At 39.8% G+C, this 14,668-nt stretch overlaps 2 protein-coding genes across 2 annotated transcripts; both read right to left on the reverse strand.

Annotated features, from left to right (window-relative positions):
• Positions 1 to 593: 593 nt before the first annotated feature.
• LOC146713200 (low affinity immunoglobulin gamma Fc region receptor II-like) lies at positions 594 to 2,898 on the reverse strand. The gene is made up of 6 exons (XM_085437680.1): positions 2,883 to 2,898; positions 1,698 to 1,958; positions 1,373 to 1,618; positions 1,083 to 1,151; positions 848 to 937; positions 594 to 730 (listed from the first exon to the last, which is right to left on the reverse strand). Exons 1-6 carry the CDS (start codon positions 2,896 to 2,898, stop codon positions 594 to 596), a joined length of 819 nt encoding a protein of 272 aa, XP_085293806.1.
• A 7,408-nt stretch (positions 2,899 to 10,306) lies between these two features.
• On the reverse strand, positions 10,307 to 14,041 carry LOC146713201 (putative butyrophilin subfamily 2 member A3). The gene is made up of 3 exons (XM_085452398.1): positions 13,966 to 14,041; positions 10,805 to 11,158; positions 10,307 to 10,533 (listed from the first exon to the last, which is right to left on the reverse strand). The coding sequence occupies exons 1-3, from the start codon at positions 14,015 to 14,017 to the stop codon at positions 10,307 to 10,309; spliced, it is 633 nt and encodes a 210-aa protein (XP_085308524.1). The 5' UTR covers positions 14,018 to 14,041.
• Positions 14,042 to 14,668: the final 627 nt, after the last annotated feature.

Below are 14,668 nucleotides of genomic sequence, written 5' to 3' on the forward strand. Positions count from 1 at the left end.
GGTAGAAAATATTTTCAAAATCCAAAATATCACAATACTGCGATATTTTCACAGACCTTCAGTCAGTGAATTGCCACCATACTGTGGTGGAGGTATTTGTGTGTCCCAGTGATCCCACAGACTGTGTTGTCAAGGACTGTTAGGGCTTCCTAAGACTGACTGGACCAGAGTGTGTGTTCAGACAAAGAGTGACCCTCTATAAGAAGCAATAAACCAAAGGACCAGTTTACCCTCTCTGGGACTGGGTTACTAGGACCCACCCTGGAGCCAAGCCTGGGGAGGATGCTTAATGGAGCACCTGGTGGCTGGGCCATAGGCCATGAGGGCCAGCTTCAAGATATGTGGAATTTTTCTGTCAGTCCTCCACCCACAGGAGCTGCCATATGGGCCAGGTCTAATGTGTGGTGCAGTGAAGTGTGGATGTATACTCAGCTATTAAGTCTTGCAACTGGGACATGTAACTTCACCTCTTGGAATATTGTTCAATGCTACAACCAATTCAGTCCATGTAAAACAGTTGGAATAGCTCTGTGACAAAGAGCCCAAGGTCTTGGGCTCTTTGTCACAGATGCTCTTCATAACTGAGGGCTTCATCAGGTGATGTACTCATGCTCGCTCAGGAGCAGTTCACAGCCAAGAGGGGAATAAGAATTAACACCTCTAAGTCTGAGGCCATGGTCCTCGGGTAAGGAGGATGAGTTCAGCCCCAAATGGAAGAATTTAAGTCTTGCTTACGAGCGGAGGGAGAGGAAGAACTACTTTTATGATATTTGGAAATTTCCTCCCAAAGATGTCTTAAAATATTTACAAATATCCTGACGTAAAAAAGTTTGAAACATTGCATTACCTTCACTTTTTCTGATTGGTTGTTGCAGACACTTGGATATGTTGATGACACTGCACGTGATGTCAGTGATGATGTCATCTTCTCCATTACCTTGATCCGATAAAAATTAAACAATAATATAAGTTCTGTAAACAGAGATTACATGTAAGAAAGTTGTTACTGTGATCATAATGAATGTGAAATGTATTCTAATAAACAAACTCAGACATGAAACATCAGGAAGTCTGAGTCTCACCTTCAGGTTTCCTGTGAACACATCGTCTCACCAGCAGAACCAGTAAAACCAGTAGAGCCACAACACAGACTGATCCAACAGATGACAACACAGAGAGAACAGGAGGAGAGAGTGATGGAGGAAGAGTGATGGAGGTGGAACCAGGAGGACAGGTGGATGTAGGTGGAGGTGTGGATGTAGGTGGAGGTGTGGTGGTGTGTCTCTCTAAAATAAAGCAAACACAGTCATTAAGTTGTCGTCACATTGTGAATGTTGAAAGCTGCAGAAACACAGACAGGTGAGTGTGTCACCTGTGACAGTGATCCAGCTGGATGGAGACTCTCCATGACCGCTGATGTCACACTTGTAGAGGCCTTCATCAGACCTGGAAACATGCTGGATGGTCATGTGACCTGTAGGCTGCTTCCTGATGAGGGAGCCATCTTTATAGAAAGCAGCTGGGAGGTTGGAGGGAGTGGTCTTTGTTTTACAGAGCAGAGTGACGTCATCTCCCTCCATCACAGGGAGGACAGGACTCTGCAGGATCACTGATTTATCTGAGCACAGAGACAAACTACAGCATTTCATCCATTTACACACAGCTTCATCAACACTAACTCCACACACTCAGCTTACCAGTGACTGTCAGGTTAACCATGTTACTGATGGGACCCTCTCTGGACTCACACCAGTAAACTCCATTGTCCCATGGGAAAACATTGATGTCACAGGAGGAACCAACTGCCTCCCCCCACCCATCTTCACATTGACTCATCTGTTGTTTGCTTGTGTTTCTCCTCAGAGTCCATCCAGCAGAGCTGTCGTCCTCCTCACAGCTCAGAGACACAAAGTCTCCTTTAAAGAACTGAGAGCTGCTGGGACTCACAGTCAGACGAGCTGTGAGGGTTACAATGAAAAACCAATGATCTGTTTATTTTATGAAATCTGACACAATTGTTAGCATGTTTTGCTTAATCAGTTGTTTCATCAGTTTTATATCTGAGATCCATTCTGGAAACATTAACTTAAGTTAAAAGCAATACGAATAAACCAAAATATTTTAAGTTTGAAATACATAAAACCATTAATAACAGAGGATTACCAGCAGGTAAAATAAGTAAAAATAAGTACAATCATTTCTTCAGTAAATTTATTTCCAAAGATGCTACTGACACCAGGTGTGGGTGACAACCGATCCACACACGCAAAGAAATCAAACCGTAGAAATCCATAAATTGTGCGTAATAATGAGAAATGACAGAGGAAAGGGAGAGAGAGAGGTAGAAAGGCATGGGCAGTCATGAAACCAGCTGAAATCTATAAATAATTAGAAAGCAATCCTGCCAGTTAGTGCAAATTAATATCAGCTGGTTCACTTCCATATGTGTCTCATTATCAAAATGTCACACAAGAAACATCTCATGATGATTAAAACCAATGAATAGTTCTTATGCAGTGTTTGTTTTTTTACTGTACAGCTGTGGCCAAAAGCTTTGAGAATGACACAAAGTTTGCTGCTTCAGTTTTTATGATAGCAATTTCCATATACTCCAAATGTTATGACGAGTGACCAGATGAATTGCAAAATCCTTCTTTGTCATGAAAATGAAATTAATCTCAAAAATTCAATTTCCACTGCATTTCATCATTCAGCATTTCATGCCATAAAAGGACCTGCTGAGATCATTTCAATAATGTTCTCATCAACTCAAGTGACAATGTTTACGAGCGCAAGGCTGGAGATCATTTTGTTATGCTGACTGAGTTAGAATAGCAGACTGGATGCTTGACATCATTGTTCTTCCTGTTAAACATGGTTACCTGGAAGGAAACACATGTAGCCATCATTGTGTTACATAAAAATGCCTTCACAGGCAAGGATGTTGTTGCTACTAAGACTGCACCTAAATCAACCATTTATCAGATCATCAAGAACTTCAAGGAAAGAGGTTCAATTATTGTGAAGACGGCTTCAGGGCGCTCAAGAAAGTCCAGCAAACACCAGGACCGCCTCCTAAAGATGATTCAGCTGCGCTATCGGAGTGCCACCAGTGCAGAGCTTGCTCAGGAATGGCAGCAGGCAGGTGTGAGCGCATCTGCACACACAGTGAGGTGAAGACCTTTGGAAGATGGCCAGGTGTCAAGAAGGGCAGCAAAGAAGCCACTTCTCTCCAAAAAAAACATCAGGGAAGAACTGGTATTCTGCAGAAAGTACAGCGAGTGGACTGCTGAGGACTGGGGTGAAGTCATATTCTCTGATCAAGCCCCTTTCCGATTGTTTGGGGCATCTGGAAAAAGGCCTGTCCGGAAAAGAAAAGGTGAACACTACCATCAGTCCTGTGTCAGGCCAACAGTAAAGCATCCTGAGACCATTCATGTGTGGGGCTGCTTCTCATCCAAGGGAGTGGGCTGCACTCACAATTTTGCCCAAAAACACAGCCATGAATAAAGAATGGTACCAAAACATCCTCCAACAGCAACTTCTTCCAACAATCCAAGAACAGTTTGATGAAGAACAATGCATTTTCCAGCACGCTGGAGCACCGTGCCATAAGGCCAAAGGGATACCTAAGTAGCTCAGGGAACAAATCATTTTGGGTCCATGGCCAGGGAACTCCCCAGACCTCAGTCCAATTGAGAACTTGTGGTCAATCCTCAAGAGGCAGGTGGACAAACAAAAACCCACTAATTCTGACAAACTCCAAGATTGATTATGACAGACTGGGTTGCTATCAGTCAGGATTTGGCCCAGAAGTTGAGAGCATGCCCAGTTGAATTGCAGAGGTCCTGAAAATGAAGGGCCAACACTGCAAATATTGATTCTTTGCATAAACGTGATGTAATTCTCAATAAAAGCATTTGAAACTTTGAAGTGCTTGTAATTCTATTTCAATACATCACTGAAACAACTGACACAAAGATCTAAAAACACTGAAGCAGCACGCTTTGTGAAAACTAATATTTGTGTCATTCTCAAAACTTTTGGCCACGACTGTACTCAGAGAGCCCCCTCTGTGTGACTCAGTGTTTTGATGTTTTATTATTAGTTTTACTGGTCTGTAGTTTCTTCTTGGTTACTAGTGTTTGGTTTCTGTATTGCTTGTTCTTAGGTTTTGGTCTCTATGCTCCTCATCTTACTCTGTCTGTACTCTGTCTCTGAGTTCTGTCAGTGTATTTCCTGTTTTACTTTGAAGGTCCGTATCTGATATTAGTGCATCCAGTTTATATCCTCCCTGTCTCATCATATTTGTTAAGTTCAGCTGTGTCTCTTCTGTGTGCAGTTTCTTCGTTTCCCTCTGTGTTTATTTATAGTGTGTGTTCTCTTGTGCTGGTCACTGGTCCATCTGTGTTTCCTCCGCATGTCTTCCTGTGTTTCTCCATGCATGTCATCCCATGAGTTTAGGTTTCAGTTTAATTTGTTAGATTCTCCCCAGTTTACATTTATCTTAGTTTCGGTCCTCCAACCTCTGCTCAGCCTGTTTTCTCACCATTTTGTAAATAAAGCTCACTCTCATCATCTGCGTTTGGGCACTTTTCCCTTCAACCCTACAAGACTGTCATCGCAGCTGTGACAGGCGCACTCGTGTAATTGAAGGAAGGACGAATGGAAAAATGACATTCTTGATAAAAATCTGTTGCCATCTACCAGAGTGATGAAGATGAAGCGAGGGTCAACAGAGTCAAGCAAGACAATGATTGCAAAAACACACAAAAGGAAACTCAGCTGGTTTCACAAAAACGACATAAAGCTGCTAGAATGGTCCAGCCAATCACCTGAATCCAACTGAAGAATTATGGAAAGAATCCCAAAAGGTTGATTTTGTTCATCTGGACATAATGTTTTCAGTGGGGGAAACTTTTTGTAACTCGTTCAAGTGATTTCTTCAGTCTCAGCTGACTGCAGGTTTATAAACACTATATTTGCATAATGAGTGAAACTAGCACCACTGAAGGAACAATGGGCTGGGAGGTGTTGAAATCTCCCAATTCTTTGAATCTTTGGGCTGAAGGAAGGACAATACTCGGTGTATAAATGCTCAATCAACAATCATTTATTTCCATACAATTCAACACTTAAGAGCATTTGAACCATCATGATGGGGAGAGCTGCCTGCAGAGGGTCACAGCAAGTCTCAAAATGGTGACGGGTTGCTCAGCTTTTTATAGTCTCTAGTGGCCCCCCTCCTAGTCATAAAAGTCTAAACATTCACATTCTTTCTCTCTTACTAAATTATGACCTCGGCTCCCTGTCTTCTCTGCTCCCTGCAAAGGTGGGGGTATGGAATGTTGTCTATCTCCCTAGACACCAAGTCTCCTGCTTACAACCTTCTCTTGATGATTCAGCAGTAAAGCATGTCAAGAAAACAGTATAAGACATTCACAGCCGATCAAGGATACAGAATGATGCACACTTATCTAATGAACTACAAAATGATTATGTTCTTCTAACTCAAAAGTATAATGAGGACTAAACTACATACTGATCACACACTCTATATTAAAGGGTATAATATGATCTACAGCGGTATCATAATTCAACTACTTTGATTACATATATATGGTAACATATAATAACAGAATAATCTCAACAGAGGTCAGTTCCTTGATCATTAATATGCAAATTCTCATGACCATTGATCAACAACCACTGATCAATGGCCATGAGTCCCATTCACAGAGAGTTGGGGATTGGCTGCAATCACAGCATTGTAAGATGGCGACAGATGTCCCCTTAGGCCCCCTCCTCGATTCAGAGATGGTCTTTCCCTTTTCACGTAAATGGCCTCCTTTACTCTGCCTTCAAACCAGCGTTCCTCCCTGTCCAGGATGTGTACAGAGGATGGCCCGTAGGTGTGAATAGACTGCAGAGTCCTGGCCTGACGAGGTAGCTCTTCTGTGTTGTGCCATCCGCTTCACTAGAGGTTGTTTGGTTTCCCCGATGTATAAATTTTGGCACATAACAGCGAACACTATGTTCCTTTGTTTGTGTCGGGGGACCCGATCCTTGGGGTGGACCAATTTTCGTGCAGCATGTTTAGGGTTTGCAAGCCACAGAGTGTTTAGAGATAGGATGTTAGTTACAAAGAGTTGAATTTAGGATGAAAGGTATTGTTTTTATATTTTTTATATGCAGTTTCTTAAGTACAGGTGTTGTAAAGGCTGATTAGAAAGGTGAAGGAAAACTGAATAATATCAGTTATTATGGTGAACACAGGGTAAGTTTTAAGAGGGTCAAACTGACGAGTGGATTACTTGAATTTTTGAATAAGGTTAGAAATTGTAGAAACAGCGAAAAGTTTCCGATTTGAAAGTATGCAAGTGAACGGGTCTGAGGGAAGTGGTGAAGGCAAAGTGTAGCAGGTGTTAGTGGTTAGATGTTGGTGAAACTTGTCAACTTTAGTGTTTAAAATTTACATTAATATATTAAATGATAAGTAGAACAGGATTGCAGATGAAACGACAGAAGAAGGTTACTGACCTTGGTTTGTTGTGCAGCTCAGCAGTGAGATCAGAACTAAAGAGAAATGACACTCAGGTTGATTTGAGGTGAACATAAAGAACAACTCCACACAAACAGCCGACAAACACACAAACTCACTGGAAAAAAATACTGGAAAAATGTGTAAAACTAAAACAAAACAAAAAAACAGAACCATGTATCCATTCTGCTGCTTGTCCACTTTAGACTCTATCACAGCTGTTATTACATTATTACATTATTATTATTATTACATTACAGACATTCACACCTGCAGCCACTTTAGAATCATCAGCTAGTCTAACTTGTCTTTGGACTGTGAGAGGAAACCTACATAGACACTAACCACTGCACATCTGTCACACCTGTACTTTTTTAATATCATTTACATATCTTTAAATTATGTTTTTATTAACATGTCTTGAGGTTTATCTTACAGTTATTGACAAGTAATGATGTAATTTTGTACTGTTCTCACAGTTTATATCTTGAAAGCAGCTTTTTATGTGCATTGACTTTAATGTGAGTAAAAATTATCAACTACTTTTAAAAGTCATGTGTCCACTGTGCAGCTGTGTTGATATAATGAGTGAATGATTTGATCTTTTCACTGCCTGCTGTGTTTCCTCGACTCCTGAGCAAAGATAAAGAGTCAGTTCAGACCTGCAGTTGGTCCTCGTGGTGTTTGAACTTGAATTCAGCCTGATTTGTTTTTCATGTCTTCTCCTCCATCATCAGTTATCAGGAGAGCAGACAGTCAAAGTACAAGAATTCAAACAAACACAGAGATTCTACTTACAGAGCAGACACAGCACAGATGTTTCCTTCATCGTCCTTCTCACTCATTTCAGCTTTTTCTCATTTCTGTCACTGACACCAAGTAAAGCCCGCCCTCTTCCTCTGAGCACCAGCTTTCTATTGGTTCAAAAACATTGAGTGGGAGACTGACTTTCTTGTCTAAAGATAGAAGTGAATACAATTATTTAAATATACTGTTCACCAGTGAAAAACCTGAAGTGTGTTTTTTTTAAATAATTTGAATTAAAACACTGACTTAGATCTGACAAACAAACACACAACACCAAGAGATGATGAGTTTATCATTAAAAGCTAAAAACATCCAGAAGAAACAAGTGTTTTATAACAATCAAATTACACTTAATAACTGCAACGTTACATTAATCCTCCCGCAAGGGTTGTTTATGGCCACTAGAGGGCGATGCTTGACTTTAAATACTTCATGAATACAATTAGATCATTAATTATTTTACAGTTTGTTATAATAACTGAATAAATCACACGCTCAGCACGCTTGCTGTTCTTAATGAAATGGCCTTATTTTCTTTAAATCTTAATAAAGATTACATTCATTTGTTCATGTGACTGTATGTTTGTTGTGTGTCTGTTCAGCACAATAGTAAAAGAAACTATGGAGATCTCTACACTGTGTAGTCTAGAGATGAGAGAACAAAATATTGTTGTTCTCTTATTTAAAGAACAAAGAAGTTAAATAGACCAAAACTCATCACAGTTATATTAATGCTGTTTTGTCGTCATAGAAATACTGATGGTAGTGATTCATACACATGCACATTATTGTAGTGCTCCAGTACTTAAAGACCTTACCCCTAATGATGACATCATCAGGTGGAGTGATAGTCGAACTCGGACCTGCATGATTCCCACCCCCTGGTGGTGACATTGCGTCATTGCGCCAAGGACCAACCTGCTGCAATTGTTAATGGACACACAGGTTCACCAGTTGCTTCTTCATAAAGACGTCCAGAATCCACAGACATTAAAGTTCATGTTTGGAAAAGTGACACAAGGAGGGAGAAACAATAAGGAACTCTGTTAAACCTGACAACAACAGCACCACAGCTTAGCAAGAAGGGAATGAATGCAGGAAGGTTCACAATTCATTACTCAAGCCAAGTTAAAAGAGATTTTGCATGAAGTAATAAGTGCATTTCTGCCAGAGGTTTCTTCCTGTTAAAAGGGAGTTTTTCCTTCCCACTGTTGCCAAAGTGCTGCTCATAGGGGGTCATATGATTGTTGGGTTTTTCTCTGTATGTATTATTGTAGGCTCTACTGTACAATATAAAGCGCCTTGAGGTGACTGTTGTTGTGATTCGGTGCTATATAAATAAAATTGAGAGAGAGATATTTGTATGACCTTCATCTGAAACCAAACAAAACAACCTCAAAACAACAACAAAGCATATGTTATTATATTGTTATTGTTAGCGCTCACAGACACTCAGCAGTGAAGATTTAAACCAGTTTCAATTGTATTAACATTACAATGAGCGCCTGTCTCTGAGTGTGGATTTCCATGGAGATTATGCTAGTTTGCTTCATAATAATCAGTTCTCACATGTAAATTGTGCGATCATTTTCAAAATTAAACATTTTGTGTTCAGTTTTTCAGTCACTACAGATCTGATGATTTGTCACCTCTGATTACAGATTATTCCAACAATCTATTAGATTTTTATTGATTTAGTCAAACTGGATCATTCCACTCACAGCTTTCCAGGCACACACTGATTGTTTCATACATGACCACTAGAGGGAGAAAATTGTCTTTAAGTACTTCTTGAATACAAGCAGGTCATCACTGATGCTTCCATAGTTTATTACAGTAAATGAGAGGCTCAGGTTGTGCTGTTCCTATTAAAAGTGATGTATTTCATTCATCTGTCAATAAATAGTACCTTCACTTTAACATGTACTATGAATGTGGGTGTTGAAGAGTGTCAAGAGTGTCCAACGATGCACAAAGGAATCACACACTATAACATGCAAGGTAATGAGGGAAGCTACGAATTGGCATGCAAACAATACATCTGAAACTAATTAAACATGAGGCAACAGGAAGAAAGCAAAACAGAATACATGGGCATAAGGCTCATTTATGTTGGAAGTGATAGCAGAGCTGTTTGTTTGAATTGTTTCTGAAACCACTCAGTCAGATAATAGTAAATCATGTTTAGGTGGAGACGAGTGAGCTAACTCCCTGCTAACTTCTAACTCTGTTAATTTTTTTTTTAATCTGTTTTCATAGATGCCTGGATGTTAAACTCCATTGTTACACCTGGCAAAGCAGCAAAACTGATCATTTTATTAAAGATGAAAGATTTTAGACAGTTTTTAACTCACAAAGATGCTGCAGTGTTCGTTTGACTTTTGGGACCTGAAGCAGAGTTTGGACCCTTAAACAGCTAATGACATCAGACTTACACCAAGTCTGTGTGGTTTACTGAAGATACATAAACAGGTCATCAATTTATACAGGTGTCTGTATGATCAACTCCGTCACATCTCTAAGTTTCTGCCTGGATCCTCAACCTGTTGGTGGGCAGCTCTGAACACCACACGTTGGATTTTGTTGAGAAGATGAGAGAAGTCATTATGAAGGCAGATGAAACCGTGGTCTCGTGCGATGTTACATCTGTCTTTACTTGCATCCCAGTCACTGAAGTGTTGGAGGTAGTTTGTAAGAGATGCAGGTACAGCAGCTCTCAACAGACAAAGATTGTGGAGTGATCATTTAACCAAATGATCTACAACATGTAATGCGTTAATATTGAGGTATTAAATCATCTTATTTGTACTTCACAGTGAAACAGAGTCCTGAGGTCAAGTTTTTTTTGTTCTTTGTGCTTTACCAACAGAACCACAAGAGCAGAAGAAGACCCAGTGAGACAAAGGTTATTGATCCTGCACAGACACCAGATCGCTGCTGTGGTGAGAACAGGAGGTTTCACACCACCGGCTGGTTGTCCGCCTCAGTGAGCTGACTCTTGCTTCTTTTAAATCTCCAAAGTGCCGCAAAACCAAGAACAGCGACACCGACAGCAGCAGCAGCAACAACGGCAAGAACGACTTTCAGGGTGGTTGAAGTTTCCACCTCGAATGTGTCATCCACATCTCTCTGTGCCTCTTCTTCTTTCACACCATCCAGCTCCCACATGTGTTCATGTGTTTCACCTGCAGAGAAAACAGCAGCTGTCAGAGCAAAGTCCTTCACACAGCAGCACAGCAGCAAACTAACAGGTGTGAGTTCTGCAAGTGAACAGCTTCAGTTTCTGAGCAGTTTCAGCTTAGACACAGAAAACATCTAAACATCAAGGCGGCTGTGAGTGAAGCGTTTTAGCTCAGCATCTATTGGATGTTCATGTGTTAAATCACAAGTGTAGGAAACTCTAGCAGGGCTGTAAACATGGGCAGTGCTGCAGTTTCTCAGAGGTGACAAACTCACCTGTGACTGTGAGGTTGATGAAGTGACTGATCTCAGTGTGAACTCTTTTACTTCTCACAGATTTCCTCACAGCTATGTGACACTCATACATCCCAGCATCATTAAACGTAACGTTCTTCAGAATCAGAGAAACGTCTCCATCCTTCATCTCCGGGTCCTTCAGTTTCACTCGGCCATGAAAAGATGGATGTTGGTAGTTTTCATAGGAGCGTTTGTTCCTGTAAAAGTAGACGTAGCCGTCTGTGTTCAGGTCAGCTCTGCTCCACTTCAACACTGAGATTATTTCATCTGTGGAAATCTGACACTGGAGAGTGACGTCATCTCCAAGCTTCACCTGAACATCCTGCTGAAGAGCTGAAGCAAAAAGACGAAGTGATATTTTTAATATTTAACACACCTCAGTGACCTGAACTCACAGGAACATTTAACATAAATCACATGGTCTCAGGTGAGAAAACACCGGAAACATTTTTAGTGAGTCAAACAAACGTGCTTCTTTTAATCCGCCCACAGTGTTCAGTAAGGTATGTCAGCACACTCATGATTCAGTGACTTGATAGGAATGCCCTAGGTTTTTTCTGTATAACATCATCATCTGTGGAGGAATTTTGGGCAACTCTTTACAATGTTACTCCACTTCATTGAATTGTTTACACAACAACTCTGCAACTACAGCGTCAGATTTTTCTGTTTTCCAGCCTCTCTGCTGTAGATTTGCTCTGGAAACACAAAAACACTTTTTTCTGATGTTAAAGTGATATTTGACTCTTGGAAACAAAAGTCTGGTCCTTCAGATCAGGTAAACATTTGTAAACATGATCAAATTCCCTGAAGATGTTCGTGACATATCGAGTTTCGAGTTTCCTTCACCAGCTTTCCGAGTTAGATTTAAAACACCTGGAATGGTCTCCACCCAGATAATGAACCAGTGTTGCTCTCTGACACCAGACCCGAGCAGATGTGATCACAGCTGTATCCAGCTGTCAGATGGACACTTGAACACATGTCTCCTTTGAATTATCTCCTGGCCGTCAGACAGTGACTTCAGACTGATGTCAATGACTTTCACATAACAGTCAGTGATTAAACCTTCATGGAAATGCTTTTCATTTCTTATGTCATATATTTTTAATTTCTAGGTAAACGCATGTTTAGGGCCAACATGTTAAATATGATTTGTTTGAACAGATATGGTTACAAACTGTCTCCACCTCCCTTCGTGTGAGGTTTGACTTTCCTGTATTTGAGAAGTTATTCGACTAATGTTGTAAAACCTTTTGGTTTTAGCTCTGCCTGATGTGTTAGCATGAAACAGTCCAACTCATCACATGATGCTCAGTAATGAGCCCCTTCTTCTCAAGTGGTCTCACAGTAGAGTCATACTTCAGGCAGGATTTCATTTAAAAAATCCCCCTCAAAGGGCCTGTGGAGGGAAAGCTGAGATGACTTTTCTGTCTGAGCATTTCATCTTTGACTTGACCTTTTCTGTTGCTCTTAAAGGTCAGTGGTCATACACATCGGTTTTCTGCATCCCGTGATGTTAGCTTCAGGTGCTGAGGGGCTTCTATTGAACTCTAACTGTAATGAAGTTTTTTGTGTTGTTTTAAACAGGGAATATGATTCTGTCGGTTAGTGGTTATTTTTTTACTTTTACTTTACTTTTATGTTGGATGATCAGGAGGTAGAGCAGGTCACCTACCCATTGGAAGGTTAGTAGTTTGATCTCTTAATAACTCCAAGTTTCCCTCCTGTGCAGTCTTCAGAGTGTGAATGTTAGACAGAAAGCGCTTAAGCATAGAAAACAGTGCTTGTATGAAAGGACGTGAATGGCTCAGGTAGGGTATAAAAGCACTATACCCACTGAGCAAAGTGATTTTTTTCATTTCATTTCATTTTGTCATATTTGGACGTATGGTTTCGATCCACTGAAGTTGTTTTGTAACACCAGGCAACACCTTTTTTTGTCTACTGCACTTTTAGGGTTGACGTCTGTAGGACCACCATGTTCGGGCTATTTATAGTCCAAATGTGGTCGTGGTGGACGACTTTTCAACGTCAAACTTCAAACTCATTTTAGACATGGTTTTTATGATGCTTATACACGTATAGGCTCTGTAGTCCCATGTTTCCAGAGAGTGGAGATCATGTTTTCTGTACAGAAACAGTTATGTGTGAAGGAGAGCAGCGTGACCAGTGGACCATCTCCGAGATGCACACCTCACTAAAATAAAAACCATATATAAATACAAATGCTCTTTTAAACTTATTAAACACATTGTACTCCCTGTAAAAGGAATTCAGTATGTTTTTCTAAATCCTTTAATCAGTATTCTTTTATATTTAAATACACTTTAATAAATTACCGTTTTAATTAAGATTAATCCAAATAAATAAAACAGTTAAAGAAAAGTGTAAAATAAGAAAGAAAAAACCTGAATAAATCAATAGGCTAACACATAATAAATTGTGTTTGTTTATAAATTATCATATTTATCATGTTGATAACGATGTTGCTATTTATAAATAAAAAAATATTTGATCTATTAATCATTCAAATTCCCTGCACCTGGCTCCCCCCAAAAAAATTACCCAGTGTGAAGTCAAAATTGACGTCCAGGTTAGGTCACAGTTCATATCAAATTCAGACGTTGTATAGATATTCAGAATTGGTCATGGTCATCTAAGGTCCTATGTTTCAGTCTGTTCAGTCACTTAATGTATATAATATATAATGTTGTTCTTCTCTCCCTTTTTGCACAGTCGAGGAGCGTGTCAGGTTACATTTCACTGCGTGTTGTACTTGTATAACTATGCATGTGACGAATAAAGAATCTTGAATCTTGTTTCTCACTTATCCAGAAGGGCTGAATTTGAGGCTTTTTCCTGATCAAATATCTCCACTCCTTTAAAAAAAAATCCTCAAAACAGAGACTGTTAACAACAGCTACCGTCTCATTATTAGCTGTTGTAATCTCCATCAAGGTGATTAAACAGTGATTTGAAGACAGAAAATGTTATATTTTAGACTATATGACTGCAACATTTGCTGCTCCAAACAAACCCCTCAAATTATCTTTTAACGTGTTAAACAAATTACTCAGAATGATACAGATTAAACATTACTTACAATTAGAAATAATCTGTTTTCTGGTTTAACTCACCGGCAGATGCTGAAATCAAACACAGGGACAGGAGCATGCTGAGAGAAGCCATCCATGACAGCAGGGTAGAAACTGAGAGAGGAAAGTGGTGATTGAAAGGAAACAGAGCAGCTTCACCAAAAAGCACAAGATGAGAAGTTCACACCTCTTTCACTCACGAGTGCACATTTAATAAGTACACTAGTATAAAGGTGTCAAGTCCCTGCTTGACTATTTGAATATTGAAATAGATTTGCATCTGTGGTCCAATGAGGAGAAGTTTGTCAAAGTTAATGAACAACTGACTCAGAGATTGAAGTCTGACCTGGTTCATGGTTTTCTCAGTAAAATGTCAACGTGAAATAACAAATTTTACCTTGAAGTTAAATTCATAAGAAAAAAATCTCTTGACACAGTCAGTTAAGTCTGTCTCTGAATCATATAAAGGTCTGACTTGTGTGTTTGTTCTTTGTATTTTGTATTTATGTTTGAAATGTTTCACAGTTAGTTTCTAAAACACAATAAAACTTAAAAGAAATGAAACTGACAATGAGTCAAAGTGTCAGAGTCTTCTATGTGTAGACAGAAACCACAGACAGCTCTGGGAAGCCTCTGTGTTTCACTGCATGTTGTAAGAGTCATTTATTCCCTTTTTTGGTAGTTTGTGTTGTTACACATTTGGAAACTTCAAGGGCTGTTACTTCCTCAGTTACACACAGGGTCA

The sequence above is a fragment of the Copadichromis virginalis genome, linkage group LG3 (genome assembly GCF_057382275.1).
Source record: "Copadichromis virginalis isolate Kocher_CV1m ecotype Utaka linkage group LG3, C_Virginalis_male_GT1.1, whole genome shotgun sequence".
NCBI lineage: Eukaryota > Metazoa > Chordata > Actinopteri > Cichliformes > Cichlidae > Copadichromis > Copadichromis virginalis.